Source organism: Chionomys nivalis, chromosome 23, assembly GCF_950005125.1.
Source record: "Chionomys nivalis chromosome 23, mChiNiv1.1, whole genome shotgun sequence".
Taxonomy (NCBI): Eukaryota; Metazoa; Chordata; class Mammalia; order Rodentia; family Cricetidae; genus Chionomys; species Chionomys nivalis.
Genome location: NC_080108.1, coordinates 28,841,025 through 28,866,529, shown reverse-complemented (window position 1 = coordinate 28,866,529; position 25,505 = coordinate 28,841,025). Strand labels below are relative to the sequence as shown.

General features: G+C 42.4%; 1 protein-coding gene across 2 annotated transcripts in view; it reads right to left on the bottom strand.

Annotated features, from left to right (window-relative positions):
• Positions 1–25,031, bottom strand: part of Chrna7 (cholinergic receptor nicotinic alpha 7 subunit) — a 112,128-nt gene extending 87,097 nt beyond the window's left edge. For both annotated transcript variants that reach the window (XM_057756612.1, XM_057756613.1), the window contains exons 1-2: positions 24,905–25,031; positions 24,600–24,739 (exon numbers count right to left, since the gene is read on the bottom strand). In XM_057756612.1, coding sequence (XP_057612595.1) covers positions 24,600–24,739; positions 24,905–24,959 — 195 coding nt within the window. In that variant the 5' untranslated portion in view covers positions 24,960–25,031. The remainder of the gene's footprint in view (positions 1–24,599; positions 24,740–24,904) is intronic.
• Between the last annotated feature and the right edge of the window lie 474 nt (positions 25,032–25,505).

The window sequence follows — 25,505 nt, the reverse complement described above, 5'->3', positions numbered from 1 at the left end:
TTATAAATGTGCTGAGATTATAGTTCAAGTCATGGAATACCTTGGTGCATTTTCCATCTCTCTTAAACATATATTCTGTTGTTCTTGAGGAAAGCATTATGTGAGTGTTGATTACATCCTGCTGATTGACAGTGGTTACTTTGTATCCTTGCTGGCTTCCTACGAGAAAGAAGCATTGGCTTTTGTACCTATCACTGTGGATGTTTATCATTTTGTCCATTTTCGTCCGTGTGCCTTAAATTCTATTGTTTGGTGTTCTCAGTGGTCTGACACATTTACCATTTCACACCGGTTCCCTTTGACCCTGGCAATGCAATCTGCTATGGAGGATACTTTATATCTATGAACCCACATCTGATCTGTTTTGATTAAGGTTTACATGCCGTGTAAATAGAGTATTATGTAGACGAAGGCTGTACACTCATTTCCTAGGCAATCACACAGAAACTATATTCATTCCAACACTGTTTGGCCTATTAGTTTAGACTTCTTATTAACTAACTCTTACATTTTAAATTAACCCATTTCTATTAATCTATGTATCTCCATGAGGCTATTGCCTACCAGTAAGGTTTCAGCATCTGTCTCCTTCAACAGCTACGAGGCATCTCTGTGACTCTGCCTACTCTCTCTGTATCTCTGTTTGGATTTCCTGCCTGGCTTTATTCTGCCCTGTCATAGGCCAAAGAAGCTTATTTATGAACCAATGGTAATAAAAATATTCATAGCATACAGAGGGGAATCCTACATCGATGCCGTACTTTTTCTATCATTTCAATTTTATCTTGCCTATCTTGCTACATTTTATATAAGTATTCAATGGGTTTATAACTCGGTCATTGTTTCATTTTCAGTAGACTTTAGAGTACCTTTAGTTTCAGAGCAAACTTAAGTAAATGGACTAAATGATTAGAGGGCTGGCATCTCTCTTCAGCTCTGGGGAGAAGATAGACACTAGAAATTGTGTTCAATCAATTTAATTAACCATGACCGCAAAATGAAACTCCAATAAAGTCTCTAGATGAAGCTTCGCAAAGCCCCTGGGGGTGGGAAGCCCAGAATTCCAGGCTTCCGAGATAAAAGCTTCTGAACAGGATTTCCTAGGCTTTCTCTAGTTCTTTCTCATTTGGATGTTCACTGGCTTCCTTTATAGTAAAATAAGGATCACACCAATGTAGACACTTCCGAATCTCAGGAGTTTTAAGTGAATTATCAAAACCGAGGAGTCATGAGAAGTCTCAAATTAAATAGGATGCCAGCCGGGCAAAGGTGTGAGGGATGAGACCACACGGTGGCTCATGTCTAAATTCAGGGCGGTCCAGGTATAGACTCTGTCCCTTGGATGTGACACTAACTCTAGGTGGTGACAGAACCGAACTGTCTGAAGCAACACCCACTTGTGTCAGAACTGCTGACGGAGCAAGAGTAAAGAGCGTCTTGGGGTGACACTGTGGGACAGGCTCAGACATCAATGCAAGCAGAGGACAAAAAGCATCACCGGATGGTTCTAACAACACTGAAGATGGAGCTCCACATGCATCGAGATTAGATACAAGGGGAGAAAACCACACTTCCACTGGAGTTAGGGCAGGAAACAGTGACTACATGTTCATACCCAAGAAAAAGCAACAGTGTAACTCTAAGGAAAATAAATATAATTACTGTCTATTCCATGGGTCAGAGGTGAATAGGGACTTCATAGATTTCAATATATATGTTATAGACTATCCGAAACATTTCTCTGAGGAACCGTGAGAAGAAACAAACAAGTATGATCATTATGTGTTCCAGAAAGAGGAGCGTATGGAGAACTGAGTCCTCCCATTTCTTCTGTGCCTTCTGGCTAAGATCTAGTGCGGAATTAAATCTTCATCCTCATTACTGGGAAGGCCTCAGACGCTGAACACAACTCTAAAGCAAACAGTGGTGAAGCACTTTATTTTCAGTTATGGATGTAAATCTCAGAGGAACCACAAAATGAGCTGGAGCCAGGTATCTATGAGTAATGAAAATAGAGTCAGATATACAGAAAACATGATCTGTCTTTCAGTTTTTAAAATATGAACAAGGATAATTTAATAAAAACAAACCCCCCAAATAAGTGTCACCAACCATGCTGTTATTATCATAGTTGTTATCATTTTACAAAATAGGACATAGGGCTTTGTTGGCATTTCAGAGCCCACAGAATCATAAATGTCTCAGTCATTTTTTAATTAAAAATAAATATGAGGTAAGATCTCATCACATATCCCTAACTGGCCTAGATCACCTTGCATAGACTAAGCTAGCCTTAAATTCACAGAGATTTTCCTTCCTCTGCCTCCTAGTTGCTAAGATTAAAGGAGTGTTTCACTATGCCTGGCTTACTCTCAACTCATTTTTAAATGTTATTCTTAGCATTTCAGATCTTTTGTTTCTCTCTGATTCATCCCTGTAGATGCTTGTAAATTAATGCTTTAATATCACAGTTGATTCTGACAAGAAAGCATCTTTTGAACAAGACCTTGAGCAATCTCAACCATGACTTCTTCTCTCCCCCTTCCTGGCTGCCACTGCTGCTTAGTTGCAGCTAAGATTTTAGAGATTCCTGATTGACAGATAGGAAAACTGGAAAACTGTCTAGACTCTGACAACTTGTTTTCCCATACCACGATTATGTTTTATTTTTCCAAGACAGGGTTTCACTGTTTATCTCTGGCTGTCCTAGAATTTGCTTTGTAGACCAGGCTGGCCTCAAACTCATGCAGATCCACCTGCCTCTGCCTCCCAAGTGCTGGGATTACAGGTGTGCCCCACCACTGCCTGGCTCTACACTTACTTTTTTAGGGTTTACATTTTGAGAAAATAGAATATATTATTCCACATTTCTTCAGATAATTTGTGGGTGATGAACTGTTTCCCTGAACATTTTAAAGTATTTGTGACTTTTTAGCTGGTTGTGATGAGATTTTCAGAGTGAAAATTGGAGCTTTTGGCCTTCCGGCCCCATTTCCCTCTGCTCCTGTGCTTCCTGGGTGAGATGGATTCCATTCTGCCTATGTCCTTCTGGAGAAAGGTCTTCCTCTGCTCTCCTACAAGCGTCTGAGGTGTTTTTTCTATTGCCTGGTATCCTGGAAGTAAAGGACTCATGGGATGTTTTACCTCTAAGTATCCATGCCTTCAACTCCAGAAAAAAACAAAAACAAAAACAAAAACCAAAAAACCCTTCATATTCATACTTTCAACCAACAGAATTTCCAGATGTACTCAATCACTGTTTCCCAATATAACTCACCATCCATGTGCTCCTCCAGGAAGGTAAGCCCCAGTACATGAACGCAAGGGTAAACAGTAAGCCTGGAGATAATACACCGAGTATTTTATGTCTAAAACAGAGGTGCTGGCAGGGATCATGGTGACTCCATGGCATGTGAGCACCAGAAAGAGCAGATGCAGGGGAATCAACATGACAAACGAACAGGAAAAAAATCCCTAGGGACAAAAGGAAGACAATAAAAATTGGATCCAAGTCCCCAAATGTCCTCTGTAAAGCAGGCCAGCCGAATTAGTGTAATGCCACATCACATGACCATCAAAGGGATAAAAAGAAGTAAACGTACTTTGCAAATTTCAGGTTAGAGTCATAGATGATGTCATTGTGTGGCTCTTTTCAAATGTGGACAGTAAAATATATAACCAAAGTCACACCACCAAAGCTACCCATACATCAGACACAGGCCCACCTTGCTTCACTTACAGATCTTTCCAGATTTCCCAGCAGAAAAACCAAAGGCATTTCTCATTGCTTCCCAGAGTGACATTTCTGAAAAGCATATAGATTTCTAAGACCAGGAAAAGCTACACAATGTTTCCCATCTTCATCTTCATTCCCTCTCTGTTCCAGGCACTTTAAGGGACTTTGTCCCCAATTTAATATTTTCTAATGATATCTGTAAAACCCCAAGAAGCCAGCAGAGCCTCTCTGCTGGTATGTCAATGGCTAGCTGCTTCTCGCCTATGCAAAGAACACTTCCCATAATGAATATTCCTTTCCACTTTATACCTGATTCCTCTGCCATAACTCTCCCTGTCAGAAACAATGAAGGTGCCATCTGCACACGGCTGTTTTAATGTATGCCTGACGGTGCCTGTCAACGGACTGTCCTGGGTCACTGTCACTGCATTAATTGTTTCATGTACAAGATGAGCCGGAGAGTCCAAATCATCCTGTCCTGCTCAGGGGGGAGAGGAGGAAAAGAGAAATTCCCCACAGCCGGTGACATCCTCAGCTGGGAGATGTTCAGTCTACGAAGGAAGAGCCTGGGACAGGCTCTACACAGCTGGAGTTCTGAACACCCAGGCCAGAATAATACCATACCTTTTACCAAGTGATTTCCAAAGTCCATAAAATGTTTCAGCAGATTAACTATGACTATCAGGTAAAAGTTTTTCAAGTTAACCATACCAAAACTTTATTTCCTAACAAAGAATGGTCTTTATAACCTTTGAAGGCCAAGATACTATAAAAAATTTGTGTAGTTTCCTTGGATCAGTTCATAAACACACACACATATAAATAAATACACCACACACAAAAAAAAAAACAAGAAAATCCATTTCTATCTTATTCTTGAGCCACCAACCTTCATATGAATTATGGATACTACTTACAGGTCACTTTACTGCTCTAAACAGCGCACACATACACGCATGTGCACACAAAAAATAAATAAATAAATAAATGCAGTTTATATATGAGCCAAGCAGTGAAACAGATATAAAATTGGGAACTAGATGATATTTTCCAGTAGCTGTCTATTGGGAATGGACAGCAACTGAACCTCTTAGGACAGGAGCCAAGCTCTCTTGTAAGTCCCTCTTTCCTGTTAGCTCTCAAAACAATGGGTGCCATTTCAATGCCTTTGAATATTAAAAGGTGGCAGAGCCAAAGCCTTTTTCTCCATATTATACACACTCATCAATAATTGAAATGGCCATTTGAGTACAGTCATCATAAAATATGGTGCCCAAGTGTGACCTCAAATAATCACCCTATACATTACCTTTAATTACTCTTGAAAAATACAAACTATTCATGAGTCAAGATTTCACTAAAACTATTTAAAAGTGACATAAACTATACAGAAAACCACCTTAAGATGGACTACAAAGATAAAAGTTTTAAAGACATCAAACTGGTTATATATGAAGAACCTCTGTTTTACAGTATGAGTCCCTGGCTTAAATCACCTGTGACAAAAGAAAATATCTCCATGAACTTGAGTAGGAGAATGGCTGAACACAAGATGGCAATATGCTTGAGCAGGCTAGAAGGACTTATGAACCATACTATATTTAGGAATTTCTGTTTTTCAAGAGATATTGCGATTCAAAGTTTACAGAGGGAATATTTTGGAAAGTAAAACCACATGCAGCATTTGAAATGATACTAAAGCATAACTAACGGCTACTGTTTGAATGTCCTCTCCAAACCTCATGTTGAAATCACCTTTGGAAGCTGGAGAGACAGCTTAGTTAGTAAAGTGTTGCAGAACTCAAACATAAGAAGAGGAAGGAAGGAAGGAAGGAAGGAAGGAAGGAGGGAGGGAGGGAGGGAGGGAGGGAGGGAGGGAGGGAGGGAGGGAGGGAGGGAGGGAGGGAAGCAGGGAGGGAGGGAGGGAGGGAGGGAGGGAGGGAGGGAGGGAGGGAGGAGAGGGGGTAGTCATGTATGGAAATAATCCACAGCCGGGGAGAGGAAGGGGCAGACAGTCTTGTCAATTTGGTAAGTTCCAGGCTAATATGAAATAGTCTACCTCCAGGAAACAAAAAAGTGGCCAGGTTTCAAGGAAGACACCTGAAGTTACCATTTGGCCTCCACATGCACAAGCGTGTGCAAGCATGCACACGTGGACACATGAACACGCATACGTGAGGGCTCCACCTCATTACTAGACTAACTGCAGCCTTAAGTGCAGGAGTGAGCTCATCCTCAATTCTCTCTCACACTCTTTCTGTCCCTGTTCTGGGCCACGGGAGGCCTTCCATGCCACAGACATAAAACAGGATACTGTCCAGCCTCTAGGAAGGTGAGAAATCAATTTCTACTCTAACGAATCTGCTACATTCGAGTATACTCTTCTGACAGCACAAAATAAAGACAGTAAGCCGGGTGGTGGTGGCGCACGCCTTTAATCCCAGCACTCGGGAGGCAGAGGCAGGCGGATCTCTGTGAGTTCGAGACCAGCCTGGTCTACAAGAGCTGGTTCCAGGATAGGCTCCAAAACCACAGAGAAACCCTGTCTCGAAAAACCAAAAAAAAAAAAAAAAAACCTGAAATGAACCTATCCTATAGCCATACTGATGAATATCTTGCATATCACCATAGAACCTTCATCTAGCGATGGATGGAGATAGAGACAGAGACCGGACTGAGCACCCACTGGAGCACCGGACTGAGCTCCCAAGGTCCTAATGAGGAGCAGAAGGAGGGAGAACATGTACAACGAAGTCAGGACCACGAGGGGTGCACCCACCCACTGAGACAGTGGGGCCAATCTATTGGGAGCTCACCAAGGCCAGCTGGACTGTGACTGAAAAAGCATGGGATAAAACCGGATTCTCTGAACACGGCGGACAATGAGAGTTGACGAGAGGCCAAGGACAATGGCATGGGGTTTTGATCCTACTTCAGGTTCTGGCTTTGTGGGAGCCTAGACAGTTTAGATGTTCAACTTCCTAGATCTGGATGGAGGGGGGAGGACCTTGGACTTTCCATAGGGCAGGGAACCCTGACTGCTCCTGGGATTGGAGAGGGAGGAGAAGAGGAGTGGGGGGAGGGGGAGAGGGGCGGGAGGAGGGGGAGGGAAATGGGAGGCGAGGAGGAGGCAGAAAATTTTTTTTTAATAAAAAAAAAAGACAGTAAAGTTGCAGATTTGTAGTATAAAGACTCATGAGTTTTAAACAAAGCAACAGAAGAAAATCCCAAAATATGAATAGATGCGTTGCAAAAGAATAGATCTGAACAAAAAATTTAAAAATTAAATGGTTTCATGTTATTAATAGTCAAGGTACTGCTAATTAAAACCCCAGAAAATATTATTTCACACTCACCAGTATGACAAATTCATTCATATTTAGTATTGGGGAGTGGACTCAGTGCTTTAAGCATGCCAGACTGGGGCTTTACCATCGGCCTACATTACAAGTCCTAGAATGTTACACTGAAAAGGTTGAAAACACCAAAGTGATCCCAATACTCGGGAGTCAGAGGCAGGTGCATCTCTGTGAGCTCAAGGCTAGCCTGGTCTTGAAAACACACACACACACACACACACACACACAAACACCAAGTGTATGAACATGTATAACTACAATAACTCTCCTAAAATGTCAGGCAATGTTGAAACAGAGACTTGCGGCTCTCTAGCAGAGCAAGCTTACTTCCGTGAATGGACCACACAGAAATGCAAGTCATGCTGAGATCAGACCTTCTAGGCTATGGGATCTGATACTAACCTAGCCGTAGCTGGTGTCAAAGCTGAACTGGCTGTCACACATTATCTGGTGACAGAGGCAAGATTGAAGATTCCCATGGAGACAGCTGCAGGACAGGCCCAGGAAACAATTTGCTTTCAAGCAAGAGGACAGAAATCATCGACAGACGGCTCTCAGAACACAAAAGACAGAACTCCACGTGCATCTAAGCATAAGGGGGAAAATTATACTTCTCCTGGAGAGACGGAGATGAAATAGCAATGGCAATACAGAAAGGACAACAGTTCCAAGGAAAATAAATACAGTCACTGCCTACTCCATGAATCAGAAGTAGACAGGACTCCATAGATTTTAAAATAAACACAGCGTATTAATTTAAGCAAAATTGATTATGTAATTTCTTGAGGACATGTGGGAGGGGAAAGAGAGTGTGGTAGCTGTCTGGCCGAGAGCTGGGGAGAAAATTGAAAATTAAATATTCAATATTGGGAAACCTTTAAATATTGAGCATCCCTCTCACCAAACAGGACAATATAAGCATTGTGCAGATGATGCAGATGTAAATTTTAAAGGAACAGCTGCAGGAATATTCATGGCAGGTTTCTTTATAACAGAAAACCTACAGACACTCTAGGTATCTATCAATGTTGTAAGAAATCTTGTTACTGCTGAACAATAAAAATGAGCCAAGTGACATTATAGGCAACAGCTTTGGTGACTCACAAAAGTAAATTGAACAAAAGCAGTCATATATGAGGGAACAGATACTGTTAAAGCCCCACGGGGAGGGATTAGGTGGTAGACAGGAGCACACTGGCTTGAAGCCCTGGCGCTGAAGAGGATAAAAGTTAAAGGGAGGCCCAGAGGCAAGAAAGATTAAAACCTGGTATTTGGAATAAGGCTAGCGGGTTTGACTGTCCTGGAGGATGGGATGGCTGGTTTTGGGCCAGGACCTTAGGTGAGTCTCTCCGTGGCAATTCACTGGCTGGATTCTGATATTGCCACACGCTTGTGCATGCCAACCGCAATATAATGCAAAGCATTCAAATAGGATTAAGGGCTAACCTCCAAAATGAAATCCATGCCTCCGTGAGCTAGTTGTTTGTTGAAGTTACTCCAAATATCAACAAAATTCCCTTATGGAATAGCAAACCGTGTTTTCTGACCAGTGCTTGAAATTGCAAATTTTATCATGCCAAAGTTAACCAAATATACTCTGACAATCAGTGAGCACTTGGCTTAATCTATTGAATCATAATCGCCAAACATCATGTATTTACTGTGATATTAGAATAGATAAACTATGCTAGAAACTCCTTATATAATCTACAACCTAAAACCAACTGGAAAGCTACCCTGTGCTTACCTTCTTTCTAAAAAGAAAGCGAGTTCTTCCTTCACACGCCCTCCCTGTGGAGTAGACACCATCGTTTTTGTTCAAGGAAGAATCTTCATGGACGATTTGCTCCCAGTGATTCAAAAGTCAATGCCCCAAGCCTAGCATCTCTCACGGGTGGCTTTTTTAACTGTAATTCTCTCTTGCCAGCCCCCTGCAGCTGAGACAGATCAGCAGCCCTGTCTACAGACTGACGGAACCTGTGGTCAGCTCCACTCCAAGTCTTGCCCCTGCCCAATGGTCCTGGATTTTACATAACTTTGTACTTAATTTCCGTTCGTTTTAGTTAACTATTTTTCCTGCCAGGTGCTATGATCCCAGGTTTCTGTTTTAACTTCAATGTATCGGTGCATGCCAAGGGAAAAAGTAAAGAAAATATGTCACATACACACATATATATCACATATACACACATTATTTTACAATACTTTTGAGTGTCATATTTGCTAAAACAGCTGATGTTGACTGTAATGAAGGAAATCACTGATACAAACAGCATGGAAATACCTGTTGAAAAACCCCAAAGCAGAAGCTAGCATGTCTCTCAGCGAGGCCCCGGATTTAATCCTCAACACCAACTGCACAGATACAAAAATGACTTTTGTCTTGTCTGTAAGCACTACCTAATCCTGATTTTTAAGCTAAATAAACAGTAGAGAAGAGATTTTATCACTGCTTGGACGTGACAGGATCATTTCTCTTTCTCTACCAGCGTGTCAGGGATGAAACAGGAGCTTCCAGAGAGCCAAAGCTTTAGGGAATAAACTCAGAGTGGCCTTGAAAGTCATCGGTTATAAGAAAGACTCCTGCGGCATAATTGCCCATAATCCTCAGTGATAATGATGAAAGAATTTTGGAAGTTTATATTTCTAGACCCATAAACAGGTTTGAGAGGGGAAAGAAAACTCTACGATAATAAATTCGGGTTGATTATAAAGAAGCATTGTAAATAAGGCTTGACAATGAACAACAGTCAGCGAGACGGACGCCGTACACTGAGTGAGAGCAACTGGAAAACCTGGAAGAAATACAGTCATCTGTCTGAAGACATCACAGAACCATCAGGGCAGTGAGGGGTCACAGGCACACTGAAATGGGGTGGGGGACACCAGAGAGCAACAGGCTACTTTTCTAGGATCGCATGGTGTGTCCCTCAAAGAATGCCTATGACACTTAATATGTGAGGGCTCACCGAAAGAACACCTGGAACAAAACAGAAGTTCAAGCTCAGGGAAGAGAAGAAACATGAGTTCTAGCCCTGAATGTATGAGCAAGGTGCACTTCCAGGGAACGGTTAGAGATGAGCTTTTTCTTTCCACAGCCTATAAAGGGATGGAGATAATGTTGGCTGCTGGTACTCAGGTGCTGGCAGCCAATCAGAGGAAAGTGCAGAACTGAGAACGTATTCACAGGCATTCGGACAACACCTATACTCTTTACATGTGTTTTCTAGAACAAACAAGAAAACCATATGACTGAGGAGACTGCGCATCATGTTACTGTTACCCGGAGAAAACAGGCAGTAGAAACAGAGCTGCAATGTGCCTCAGACACCAGAGCCTTCACCTGGAGGCTGAGAACAATTCTCTAGTTTCATTGTTTTTTAAATGTGTATGAGTGTTCATATGTATGTTTGTCTGTGCACCACGTATGTGCCTCATGCCCACAGAGGCTAAAAGAGGGTAATGGACCCCCTGAAGCTGGAATTATAGATGATTTTGAACCACTATTTAGATGCTGGGACTTGAACTCTGGTCTTCCAGAAGACCCTTAACTACTGAGTCCCTTAACCATTGTAGCTCCTGTAAATGATTCTTACTAACATTTGAGTTTTCAGAGAAACACGCAATGGACAACATGTAAGGAAAGCCAAAAGAAATTCTTGAAAGTGAAATCAATAGATGAGAAAAACAAGTAGACAGAAGGAGGATCTGTGACTGGACATGAGTCACCAGCAGGCAGCTGTAAAGAAGTCTGGAGAGACAAAGTAATGCAAAATACAGGAAAAATATAGAGTTGGGAGTGCAGCAGCGTCGCTCAACCTCAGGATTTCTGACACCTTGGTCCAGGTACATCCTTGCTGCACCAGCTAATTTTCCACATGAGGATATTTATTAACTACCTTGGTCCTGTCCCAGTAAATGTCAGTAGCACTCTATGACAATCAAAAGTGCTTCAAGACCCGACTGGCATTCCCTGGTGACAAAACAGTTCCTAGAAAGGATTCACTAGTATACACAAGGTTACCGTGTTTCAAACACACAACTGCAACCCCAAAAGGAGTAAAGAGGCTAACAGGAGAAACCACACTTGGTAAAGGCATCCCAAAATTGATGGAAGGAACCAAATAACAAATGCATAGCACTATTTTGAGCTCAGGGTTGTCCAGGAGACTCTCAAAACCTACAGGCTATTGTTTTTGCCCTTGGCTGTCTTCCCAGAGTGGAAGGTTTTGCTATTGCTGAAGACACTAGGGCCCAGAGACACCCTGAAGTGGAATGAATCTGAAAACTTCATCCCTGAGGACTAGCTTTCATGGCCTTAGAAGGCACCATGCAAGCTTCCAAAGGAAGGAAGCAACCAATCGACCTACCCAGAAATGGCACCAATGAACCACAACAACAACAAAAACAATATGGCGTGATAACCCTAAGGGTACAGTAGTGGCACATACATCTTGGAAGTGACCAACAGCTCTTTAATCGGACTTAACACTGGTGTGGAAAGTACTTCTGTATATGTGTTGCTTTCGTTGGTTAATGAATAAAGACGTTCCTTTAGCCTGTGATAGGTCAGAATAGAGCTAGGTGGGAAAACTAAACTGAATGTTGGGAGAAAGTAGGCAAAGTCAATGAGACGCAATGGAACTGCCAGAGGAGAAAGACATGAGCCGCCAGCTGGAACCTTGCCAGTAGGCCAGGTTCTTGTGGTAAAATATAAAATAATAGGAACGGGTTAATTTAAGATGTAAAAGCTTGCTAGGAATACGCTAGAGTCATTGGCCATGAAGTGTAATTAATACAGTTTCTGTGTGGTTATTTTAAGTCTGGGTGGCCAAAAACGAATGAGCAGCCTCTGCCAACATGAGACCCAGACAACAAGAGGGGAATGATGCCTGGAACTGGAAGCTTGGTCAATTACCCAGGACTAGTGAAGTCATGGAACTTGGAGAAGAACCTACAATCATTACTTTACCAAACCAGCATAATAACTAGCTAACCGCACCCTTAACATTTGCCCTTACACCCACAGGTAAATGTATCCCTCACCCCTCATCAAGGAAGCTACTCTTTGCAAAAGATGGGAACCATTACAGAAAACCACAATCAATCAAAATGTAGACTGTGGATCCCAGTGCCAGTGGATATATCACCAAACAACTCCTGCACCCAAGGCTAAGGGTATATTGTAGAAGAGAGGAAGAAAAAAATCCTAAGAGCCAGAGGACCAGGGAGTTTGCTATGAGACTGCAACTCCTATAGAAGCTACACCCATTAAGTCTCACCAACATCACTGCCCAAAAGTAAGCTGAACAAAGACAATACCAACAGACACACCAAGGTGCATGGAAGAAGCCCAGGGGACCTCAACCTACACAAAGAACTACCGGGAAATAAGAAATACTGAGCGTGGGAAGTAGTCTTACCCAGGGAAGAGCACAGCAATTGGTTATCCACCACCAAATGGTCAGTCCTGAAAACATACATACAAGTAGCATTATATAGACCGAGCAGTTTATATTTAGAAGTGTGTGTGTGTGTTCATGAAAAAGAAGACAAAACAAGCACAAATCTATAAACAGCATAAAATCACTCACAGCAAACAACAACGGGAAAACCTTTAAGAGTGCCCAGAAGGAAATAAGAGCAAAGTACCATAAGGGTGAATATGGCACTCACCTGACCTTAGGGAAACAGTGGAATACAGAAACAATGGGGTAACAGCTTCAAAATGGGAAAAGGGTAAGGAGGCTCAGTGGATAAAGGCACTTGCCACCAAACCTGACAACATGAGCTAAATCCGTGGGAGCTGACTGGTGGAAGGAGAGACCCAACTCTTGCAACTCGTCCTCTGACTTCAACATGTATGCAGTCACATGCACATACACAATAAAGAATTGTAACAAAAAGTTTTCAAACAAAAAAAAATTGGTGGGCTGGAGAGATGACTCAGTGGTTGAGAGCATTGCCTGCTCTTCCAAAGGTCCTGAGTTCAATTCCCAGCAACCACATGGTGGCTCACAATCATCTGTAATGAGGTCTGGTGCCCTCTTCTGGCCTGCAGGCATACACACAAACAGAATATTGTATACATAATAAATAAATAAATGTTTAAAAAAAATCTTTAAAAAAAATTGGTAAATAAATTACCAATCCAGATTTTGAACCATTATTTGAAAACGAAATCATTATGAAGAGGAAGAAATCATATGTAGAAGAAGAGGGCGAGGGAAGGAACAAAAACAGCAGAAATGCAAATGTATGCGTAAATTCAAAAGACTATGTAAGAGGAGACTGGACACAATTGGAGTGGTAACAGGGAAGGGAGCAAGGGGGAGTAACTGGAAGAGACTGCAGGGACCACGGCGGGAAGGGGAAATCATGTAACCCTATTTCAGTTGAAAACATTTTAAAAGGATATGTCAGTGTAGAAAATTACAATCTTAAGTTTAAAAATATAGTGAGGGACAAAATACATGGCAATTAAAGCACATAAATTGAGAATGTGCAAAGTATGCTAAGATCTGCACATTGCGCAGAAAGAGCTGTGACCTTCATTAGGCTTCCATTAGTCAAAGGATTCCTGCTGCAGTGAGGAGCTCGTGGGAAGAAAGAGATGTATGACTAACAAACTGGGGGAAAACGAGAAGAAAAGAGAAACAAACAGAGAAGCAGATCAAACACTGACAAACCCAGAGGCTGCACCCAGTAAAGAACCTAAGACAAGGGTTGTCACCTGAACACCATAGAACCCCACTATGCATTTCATAACAGGGACACCATGATCATTTAAATAAAATCATTTTAAAGTATTTCTGAACTTACAAAAAGGAGGAGGGTTAAGTATGCAGTGATTCAAGAGTTATGTAACAGTGTTCAAACAGTGGTCCTTATCTTAATATTTGGCTTACTTGCATCCCTTTAAAATTAATGCTATTTAATATTGACCAGGGCACCATAACCTGTGTCTTACTCCCTCCATTTTTAAGTGTTTCTCTTCAGACCTATAGAAATGAAGAAAAGGCAAAATAAACCACACCAGAATGTCTTAAGCAATGGTGATTTGAATGATTTCTCCCCCTTAACGCAGTCTTTTCCAAATTTGATTTGCCTTACTGTACAAAGGCATATCTTTCTTTTGCAATCTTAAGAAATGTCACTTACAGAAATATTATTAGGTCAGCTTTCCAATTGTGCATGTAATGAGCTTGAAATTCACCACTGCGTTCTAACAAGAAGTAGAAAGTCGAAGAGACTAAAATGAACCGCTTCTTGCTTACTTTGTAGGAGATGGGAGAACCTAGGACACAGAGCTGCCCTCAAGGTCAGGAAGACAAGGAGTCACCGCTAACCAGAGCAGACTCAGAGCCAAGGACAATGGGACGGAAGAACCTGGCGGACACTGAATTGCTGATGACTCAATGCACACAATTCTGACAGTTAAAAATCCCAGAGGAACCTAGTCATAGGAACCCATACCACTGGGATGGTACCTTCCAGAAGACTGATCACAATCCCTAGGAAAAATAGAGACTCTTCCTCTGGCTTTCAGAGGCGGGTACACTTTGCAATACACCAGAAAGCCTTCTACTTAACAGTGTCTGCCCTACAGCAGAATGATACCAATTCCAGCCAGCCTCAGCCAGTCTGTTCCACCGAATGAGAAAGAAAATGACTGAATGGTTGGTCCACAGTGCAGGGGCCCGGGCTCAGCAAAGCCTGCCACTTGATCTCAGTACGAAGAAGCTCTTCCTCTCTTCCCACACCAATCCATATCAGCAGTGGCTAATTTACTGGAACTCCTCCATCCAGCCCATCATATCTGGCTGTAAGAAAATGTCAGAAAACACTCGGAAAGGCAAAAAAAAAAAATGCAACATGAAGAGTCAGAAAGGGCAAGCGTGACAGGGATGCTGGAACTGAAGCCTTCAAAGCCAGAAACTGTCAACTGAACATGAAAGCTCTGGTAGACGAAGCAGATTCCGTGCGAGAACAGATGGCGACAAAAAGAAAGGAAGTTTCTAAGGAAGAGCCCAAAAAAATGCTGAAGACGATATCCTGGTAAGAAAAATGGAAAGTGCTTTCTTTCCACAGAGGTGCCAGAGAAGAGCCTCTGAATGTCAGACTATACCCACACAAACTCTGAAAACAAAAACATCGAAAGGATCAGGAAGGACAATGCAAATATGAGAAAGTAAGCATAAGAAAGGGCAAAGTAAGTAGGAAAACTAGAAGGAGTATGACATGTGACTAAGAGAAATCAAATTGCACATGTTAATCCAAGTATGTCAATAACCACTTTGGTCTGATGGTCTAAATGTACCGACTAAAAGAAGAGAAGTAGATCAAAACGCAAAGTCCAATTCTGTATTGTCTTCAAGAAACTTTCTTAAATATGAAAACAGAGATTAAAAGTAGAAAGAGAAAAAATATGCTGTGCCAATGGTAAATATTTTTAAAAAGTACATTAACACAAGAACTCAAAACTAGCAACGTTTTTATGGATGAAGGTTATAGCTGCACAATGAAAACGGGGTCAGTTCCCCAGGACATACAACCCTTCATATTGCCTGATAATGGAGCATCAGACTAGAGCAGACATAAGGTTATAAAACTGCAAGCAGTTTAATCTGCCCTCACGGCTAAAAGCCTTTGTTAGAAACACTGATGTGCTTGCTGCTTACAATGCCATGTCAGTAGCTGGGACGCTGAAGCCACTCTGGGCTACATAGCAAGACCCTGTCCATCTCTCTGTTTCTCTCTCTGTTTCTCTCTCTGTTTCTCTCTCTGTTTCTCTCTCTCTCTCTCTGTTTCTCTCTCTCTCTCTGTTTCTCTCTCTCTCTCTGTTTCTCTCTCTCTCTCTCTCTCTCTCTCTCTCTCTCTCTCTCTCTCATCTACCTACCTACCCACCCACCCACCTACCTACCTACATATAACCAAAAGGAATAAATGTACCTGTGCTTCAGGCAGAAAATCAGCTAAGGACACAGGTGGATTTGAGATCTCCAATGAGTTGGATACAATCCATCTCTTTAGAAGAAAGCATATTCTTAAAATGCCATGGAACATTTGGTGTGATCAAGGGTATTCTAACTGCAATACATTGTAGCACCCTGTTGCAGTTAAAAGAACAGCAATCTCACCAGGCGGTGCTGGCACACACCTTTAATCCCAGCACTCAGGAGGCGGAGGCAGAGGCCGGCAGATCTCTGTGAGTGCAAGGCCAGCCTGATCTACAAGAGCTATTTCCAGACAAATTCCAAAGCTACAGAAAAACCTGTCTAGAAAACCCATAAACAACAACCACAACAAAAAAGAACATCAATCTCACGGCCTGTGCTGAATCTATAGCCAAATTTAACTAGAACCCAGGAATAGAAAGATACCTAAAAACATCCCTCCCCAGACACAAAGAGATTTAAAGACCATGCTTCTAGACATGTGCCTGAAAAATAAAACTTAAAAAATATTTTAATCAAATAAAAATAAACACGACTTTTCAAAACTTGTAAGACTAAGTCAAATCAGTGCTTAGAAGGAAATGTGTAGCACTGAGCAGCATTTAAAAAGTAGAAATATCTAAAATCAATAATGTCTCTACCTTATGGGAAAAAACACAATTAATAAATCCAAATACTAATTATAATAGAAATAAATTAATTTGACAATAAGAAATCAATAGGCAAAATGAACATTAAAAGCTGTTTTTCTGAAAAGATCAATAGAATTGACAAGCCTCTATTTAGAGTAGGAAAACAAAGACAACATAAATTACTAATATCAGAAATGAAAAAAGAGGCCACTATCCCAACCCTGTGACATTAAAATGATATAAATATACTAATATATGAATAAGCATGTGCACACAAATTTAATAGCCTAAATGAAATGGACCATTTCTTTTAAATAAATAATTTGTCAAATTATGTGCATACATACATGTGGGACTGAATAGGCTGATATTTATTAAAGAAAGTGAATCAATCACTAAGCTTTTGAAGAAGAAAAAAATAATAGCAGGTTCAGAAATTAAGAAAATGCACCAGTTTTCAATGCTGTCTGTGAGAGGGCAAAGAAATATTTCCTACATAATTCTTTGAAGTCACATAACTCTAGAACACAAATGTAAAAATCTTCAACGATGGAATCTTTAAGAAGGCTCAAAGAGTGAAGTGCTTGATAGCACACCTGATGACCCGTGTGGAAGGAGATTATTGACTGCTATAAGCTGTCTTCTGATCATCATATGAGCACTGTGGTGTATGCATACACAGAGAAACATACACAGACATATACATATGTGCACACACAGACAATAAATAACAAAACAAACAGAAAACCCAACAAAGTCTGAGCAGACTGAATCTAAACAATGTACAACTAGAATTATTCCCCATTACCAAATGGGATTTATCTCAAATATGTGAGGATAGTTCAACATTCAGGTATCAGTTAGTATAACCCATCACATCAACCAGCTGAAGAATAGCAATTCCACTGCCATATCAACAGACACAAGTAAGCCTTTGAAAAACATTCTATATTCATTCATGATCTAAAAACTTAATAAATCAGAAATATGGGCGAACGTCCTCAATTAGACAAAGAAGGCTGAACAATTACAGCTAAATTCATAATGAATGGTGACAAACTCAAAGCTTCGCTGTCAAGGACATGCGCAAGGACAGAATGTTCCTCTCATTACTCAGTTTCAATAGCATAAAGCACAAAATGGGAACAAAGATACACACACTGGGAAAGGAACTATGATAGCCTTGTCTGCAGACGACATGAAGGTCCATCCATAAATTCAAAAAGAATCACTGAATCAAGTCAAAAGAAAAGCCTTTGTGGATATTGGAAATTTAATCCTGAAGTGCATACATAAAAGATCTAGAATATCAAAAACAAACAAGGTTGGGGAGTGGCTCTGCCCAACTGTAAGACTATTATATTAACCTTGTGAACAAGGGAAAGGACACACACATCAGAACAAGAGAGTGAGCCCCCAAGATAAATCTGTATGAACAGCGGCGACAGATACTTTTAAATCAATGATATACCAAAAACAAAAATTACCTGTGTACCCAAAAGTATACAGACCTATACCCTTCACAAAAATAACTCAAACTGGATCAGAACTAAACCAATGTAAAATGGTCTAGTCTAACAAAGAAAAAAAAAACCACAAAAGACAAAATCCATCAAAGACACAATTCATACAACAGATTTCACCAAATGTAAAAAACATTGTTGGAACAAAAAGCCAAACCCACCATTACATCCATTCCAAATGACACATCTGATAAACAGCTGCTTTCAAATATATGCAATAATAAGTAAAAAGATCTCACTATAAATGAGGGTCAAGGATTTTAATAGACCCTAAAGAAAAGCAGATGGCAAAGAATCCCAAGAAGATGCTCCATATCATATATCAGGGAAACACAAATGAGACCCTAAGGTACCACTACACAAGGGCTGGAATCAACAAAATCTGAAAGTTCAACAATACCAAATGCTGCTGTGGACAGAGGGTAACAGAAACGCTCACTGCTGTCCTGAAGATTTGCCTGGGTTTTCCTTGCAAAGTGGAACAAGTCCTTAGCATTTAGTCTTGCAAGTGCTCCTATTGGTATTTTCTAAGACTTAAGCCTCCATTAAAACATGAACACAGGTATCACAGGTGTTTATTCATAGTTGCCAAAACTTAGGTTCAAATAAGATGTGCCCCAATAGATGAAATGATAAATAAACTAATACAATCACAATGCCCTATTGTTCAACACAGAAAAGAAATGAGCTAGCAAGTCATGAAAAAAAAAATGGAGGTTTTCAAATGCCTGTTACTAAGAGAAAGGAGAATATCTCCAAGGGCTACAAAGAAATGACCGCAACTATATCACATTCTAAAAAAGCATTTTATGAGGGGTGTAGTGTGTGGTGTAATGTGTGCAGTGTATGTACATATTACTACAGATGCATGTACGTGCTTGAGGAGGCTATAGTTCAACCGTGGGTATCTTCCCTCTGGTGGACTCTTCCTTTATTTTTTGAGATAGGGTCTCTCGCTGAACCTGAATCTAACAAGTTCTGCTAAGCTGGCCAGTTAACAAGCCCCAGAGATCTGCCTGCTTCCCTCCCTATACTCAGGTACTAGAATGACAGATGCCAACCCCAGTTTTTCATGTGCTCTGGGGTTCAGAACTCAGGTCCTCACGAGTGCATGGTCAGCACTTTACTAGTTCAACTGACACCCAGTCCCTGGAAAGGAAAATGATATAATGAGTAAAGACACCGGTGGATGCGACAGTTTGAGGTAGAGATACGGAGAAAGAGGAATGCCAATAAAGATTTCTAAAGCAGTAACTCCATTCTGTATGTGCTCCAAAGGTGGGCACACGTATATGGAGATCCATTTCTCCAAGCCTAGATATAAAGCACAGCCTGAGAGCGATGCTGGTGTGTCGGTGTAGACTCGCCAGGCTTGCTCGCACATATACCACTGTACAGGAAATGCTGATCAGAGGAGGCTGAGGGGGAAATCTCTGCACTTGCTGTGAATTTAGAACTTCTCTTAAAAAACAAAAAGGTGTTAAACTATGGGAACTACCTGATTTTTCCACCTCGGTCATTTCTGCTTAGACATCCCCTGGAAGCATGATTTTCATTTAGAGGCACACCACTTTAAATGCAGCTAGTAAATAAAAACCACAAAATCTGCTGAATGTCAGCAGGAGGACACCAAAGGGACTTCAAATAACCCCAAGTTCGTAGGAAACTGGGCTCCCCACCATGCCTGCCCTCCACAGCAGCAAACTCAAAATATACCTCCAGTTCCACTGACTTGTGTAATACTTCCAGAAAGCTCCGCAATCCAAAACTTCTAAAATTCTAAAATCCATTCAAGCATAATCATGTGGGGTTTTTTTTGTTCATAACTACATATTGATTCCTATTATTCACTTAAAACATATTACCCTTCTGGGGATATTTTTATAACTGCATATTTATTTTATGCAAATGAACATTAAGATCTTACCCTTTTGATGCATGGATCCAGGTAAATGACCAAATAGCAGCAGAGGAGAAATATTATTAAAACCAATGGCAACTCAGAACCCTCCATCTGCAAGTCTTGGAAATGATTTCCTTTGAATGCAAAGGAATGGGGTAGTGACCTCATCCTCAGCCCAGCGAAAGGCCCATGAAGTAAGTTAAGAATTACTATAAACCTGAGTATGCATAGGAATAGGGGGCACTTTCACTTAACTGGTCTGTCATGTCCATTATGCTTTGGCACAATTATGTATCGTGGATGGTATATACAAAAATCTCTTGAATCTTTTCCTTCTCCACATTGCCACAGAGATCATGCTGTGCTCAATTCTGCGATTGTTTAAATCTATCCTCAAAAGTCCAGGTATTGGAATTTAATTCCTTAATACAGTAATATCGGGGTGAGTCTTAGTGACTGGTGCATGAATCCTGGGGACAGAGCCCTCATAAATGCCTTTCTCAGAGAACTTGGTTACTTCTCAAGAGACTGGATCAGCTACCTCAAGAAGCAGTTACAAGCCAAGGCTGCCCCTGTGCCTAGCCTCTTCTGCACGGTCACACTTTCCCCTTTGCTTTCTGCTCTGAGTCCAAGCCACACGAAAGTCCTCACTAGGCTCCGAGAGTATGTTATGGCTGTGATCCCAGATTTTGCAGTTTCTACACCCAGGAACCAAAACAAACCTCTTCTTTATAAATTACAGTCTCAGCTATTTTGTTAGAGCAACAGAAAATAAACTAAGAAAGATCTCTGTGTCCTTGTCCAAACTCTCCTCTCTAGCCTGGCCCACATTCGAGGCTTCTGTGTCTTCTAAATATAGACCCCGATACTTTCCGCTCCTGCTCAGAAACTAACCAGTGCCTTCCCACTCTCTACTGAGTGTCTCACCAAGGGGACAACCAAATAACTAGAACAGTCCACAAGGGGTACAGAAAACTCTCAAAAGACCCATGTTTTATCTTTAAAACATACACACATTTTTTCATTCTAATCTATAATTCATACTTACTGGATTTAACAAAAATCTTATGGTTGGAATGTTTCCACTTCTAGGACAATAGGATCTGGCAAGCTAGCCTGTGGTTTTACAAAACTCTGGCTCATTACTTCCTCATGTGCAGTCTGTGACGCTCAGAGAGCAGAGGCCAACATGTGAACTCTATACCGTATTCAAGATACTTTACACACTAGCACTTTCGACCAGAGAAAATCACACGTTTTTTTTTTTTTAAAAGAATATAAACTTGAAAAGGGGTTGATAAAACTATCTATGGTTTGACCAATATTTTTGAACTTTTAATGAGCATAGATTTTTGAGAAGTCTTTAAAAAAAAATAAGAAATAAAAAAAAAACCTAAGCAAATACCAATGGAGACAGAATTCCATGGAAACACCTAGTTGGAGGCAGTGAGCCAGGATCTTATGGCAAAACCCAGCTGAAGGTGTGTCTCCCCCCTCACATTTACAATCCCCCCTCGCCATTACCTGGGAAACTCTTCCTGCTTTCCCCATCTGGGAAACTCCTATTGGAAATCCAATCTCTTGCTTTTAAAACCACTCCAGCCACTGCCACTAAATAAATGTTTATTTAGTGTAAATAAATGTTTCCCCATGCACACGTGCAGATTTTGCCTGCAAACTATGTTAAATTCCATCACATAAGAAAATCTTAGATTTATTTCTTAGCCTAAGATCCAGCCAGATTGTGTAGCCTCTACATGCAGAAGTCCTCTTTTATTCATCTGTAAATTCTCAGAACCTAATAAGGCCTATACTGGGAGTCCTATAAACACACATAGAATATATGGTGCAAACAACCTTGCATGATGTGTGTGTGAGAGAGAGAGAAAGAGAGAGAGACAGAGAGAGAGACAGAGAGAGAGACAGACAGACAGACAGAGAGACAGAGAGACAGAGAGAGGATACCATCTCCACATCCCTGAAAGCAGGACACCTATGCTTTAGAAAGGTGTGGAACAATAGTAAATTGGGGAGAATCAACCCTGGGCTATGGAACAGCAGATCGAAATGAGCAAAATGACCCCTAGGAGTACTAATGAAGACAGCAAGGCATAACCTTCATGAGTGCTGGTGTCTCTGTCCAGAGTGCTGCGATTTCAGCAAGAAAGACCTGGCTCTGTTTCAAAACCGGACAGAGCCAAACAGGATTGGAATACAAAGTTTATGTATTTCCTTCAGCATGATGTAGAAACCTTCTCTTAAGACGCTCAAGACGGCCACATTCAATAAGCTACAGTCCATCCAGTTGACTCCGTTCTGCAAAAATTAGTTACCAAGTCAAAAAGCAGCAACTTAGGATGGGTAAAGGGCATGTAAACTCAATCCGTGTGCGTTTTCCTGTCATCTCTGGGCATCCTTGGGCAAGTGATCACACCTCTCTAGGAATGGACTTCCTGACCTCTGAGAGGAGAGACTGCATAATTAAGATGGAGCAAGCTTTCAGCAAATTGTCAGCATGTGGCAAGAACCTCTCTTTGTTAATCCTCTCAAAACCCATGAAGTGGATAATGATTGTTCTCATTTTACACATGAGGTAGCAGGGCTGAGAAAAGTTAAGCAGCTCTCTCAAGGCCACTCCACAAACGTGCAGCATTGCCTAGTGGGAAGTTCAATGTGTGCACAGCTAGATTCGAGGCTCAGGTGAGACCACAGCTTCCCCGAACCTCACCCTCCCCTAGACCTCTGCTCATGACCCTCTTCGCATGTGTGTTTCCAACAACGGATATGGCAATACATAAAGATATATGATATGTTGTTTTAATCTTTTTCCAATTTTCTAACATAACTATTTCTTCCCACATCATTGACCCTAGTTAAGAGTCAACGAGCCTTATTAACATGTCAACCAGATTTCCTAAAAGTCTTCTCAAAAGCCTTAGAAAGTCAACTGAGTGACCGTACCATAAAGCTCACAACCCCACCAGAAGCTGCTATGGAGCACACGATAAGACTGACTGGTCAAAGCAAACCCTGGCAGAGAAAGTAGAGGCAGAGAGAGGCATCTTACTGTGTGACTCTCGTGAAACCCGCTAGCCTAGCTACCTGACCCCTTCCTTCTGTAGTTTTTGCATGAAATTAACCACAACTGTGTACCTGGCTTTGGGGAATCTTTAAGTTATTCATATTGTCTAGAGCGCATCACAATGGCTGGCAAAGTGTCCGTTCTGTTAACAGAGGAGCAAAGCTCACGTGTTTATGAAACATCCTAGTCAACCATCCAGAGACTAGCAAAGCCAGAAGCAACAGAAACAACTTCTCCACCTGCTTACTTCCATGAACTGTTCTGCAGTTCTACCCGACCCCAATGCCCCTGGGGGGTCTTTGCACCTCCTCCACATCACAGCTTGCTCCCTCTATTTCTCTCTCATCTGTGCTCTGCTCCATGACTCTGCCCTCCTCAGTGTCTGCCACTCTAACTCACAACCGATAAGGTTTCCTTTTCTTCCTTCCCTTAAGTCTGTGCTCTGTAAACTCAGAAAACAATTGCCCATGGGACAGCAGCTGTCTTTACATCTCTCATGATAATTACACACAAATACTTAGTAAGCAGGAGCCTGCCATAGTAGGAAAAGCAGATTTAATAGGTATAGTATGGAGACAGAACATTCAACATTCAACATAGATTAGGAGGAGCGGCGTGGGAGGGAGAAGTACCACCCGCCATGTCACTTTACCTAAGTCAGCCTTTAGTGGTTGTCTGCACTTCCTACCTGGAGTTGTGATTATTCTGGTACCTCTTTCCTCCCACAGTAGCTCCTCCTGACGAACACAACCACTCCTTTGTTGCACTTGATCCACTACAAGCCTTGTATAGAACCGATACTGGAAACTTTCTAAGTATTGGCTCTGTTTGAAAATTCCACCTATGAAAAACCGTACAAGTAACCTTGCTAGAAGAAGGAGAACAAACAAACAAACAAACAAACAAAAAAGCTGACACAGATACCGCAGGGGCGTGTCGCCTAAATCTGTTAGCTTGCTGCAAGGGGTCGAAGGAACTGCTATCAGTTGCTTGAAATCCTCCAAAACCGATCGCCAGCACCCGTCCTGATCACAAAATAAAAACAATGTCTATCACCTTAATGGGAGCGAGGTTCTAAACACCTACAGCTAGCCTTTTACACAGACATACTGGCAGCGGAAAGGCCAGGCCCCCCGCCAAGGCACTACGCAGTCACTAAGGAGAGAGAAAAGACTAAACTATACCGGGCACAGGGCTACACTAGTTTTCTACACGGAAAGTGACCAACGCAGTCTGTTCCTGCTACTGACTCCCAACTCGGGACACTTTGGCCCGGAGTTTCTAGCTGAGAGAAAGGCGCGACCCAAGTGTCCACGCACAGGTGGCTGTGGGTGGGGGTGTCCTGCCCGGCACGCCGCCCCATCTGGGACAGAAGGGTGTGCGACCCGAGCGCCGCGCCACACTCACCACATCCATGATCTGCAGGAGGCTCAGGGAGAAGTACACGGTGAGCGGCTGCGAGTCGTTGGCCACCGGCCTCTCCAGCGGGTTGTAGTTCTTTACCAGCTCCTTGTACAGCCTCCTCTGGAACTCGCCTTGCAGGGACACTTGGGAAGCAGAGAGCCCAGCGGGCCTCAGCGCGCGGCCGCCACCCCACCCCGCCCCGGCCGGAGCCCGGGACCACCCTCCCGCTTGCCCGTTCGCCCATCCACCCGCGCCTGCTCCCGGAAGCCCGCGCCGGGTGAGTGCGGCCGGAGCCGCGTCGCGGTTACCGTGCAGCAGCGCCGCGGCCAGAACCAGCCAAATGCATCCCCGTCCGCCGCACATATCGCCAGAGACGCCGCCGCCTCCGCCGCGGCCGCCGTCCGCCCCGGGCCGAGCAGCCGCTCCAGCCGCCTCTGCGCCTTCAAAGCACGGCGCGCTCCCGCCGCCGCGCGTCCCCACACGTGACAGCGCGTCCCCGCCTCGCGGGCACTCGCAGAACCGAGCGGCTCCGCGGCCTCCAGGGGACCTGTATCCTGGCGCAGCTGCTCAGTGGCCTCTGACCTCATGCAGCTTGCTCCTGCAATCAACTGCATGCAGTACTCACCCGCTAAACAGTTCCCGCTCCCCCAATCCCTCGCCCACCAGGACCCAGTCTTCCAGAACTTTCTCTGGTGCCAGCATCTGCCTCACAGGCTTTGGAAGTTTCCCCAGCCAGACAAGGTAGACAAGGGAGGAGTAACCCTGTACATTCCCTGCAGGATCTGGTGTTTCCAGGGACCAGCTGGACGTGGACAAGGCTTTCTCTGGAAAGAGGAGCATGGCAAATATATGGTGTGATATTCCCAGCAGGGAGACTGGTGTTGTCTCTTTTTTTTTTTCTTTTAAAAC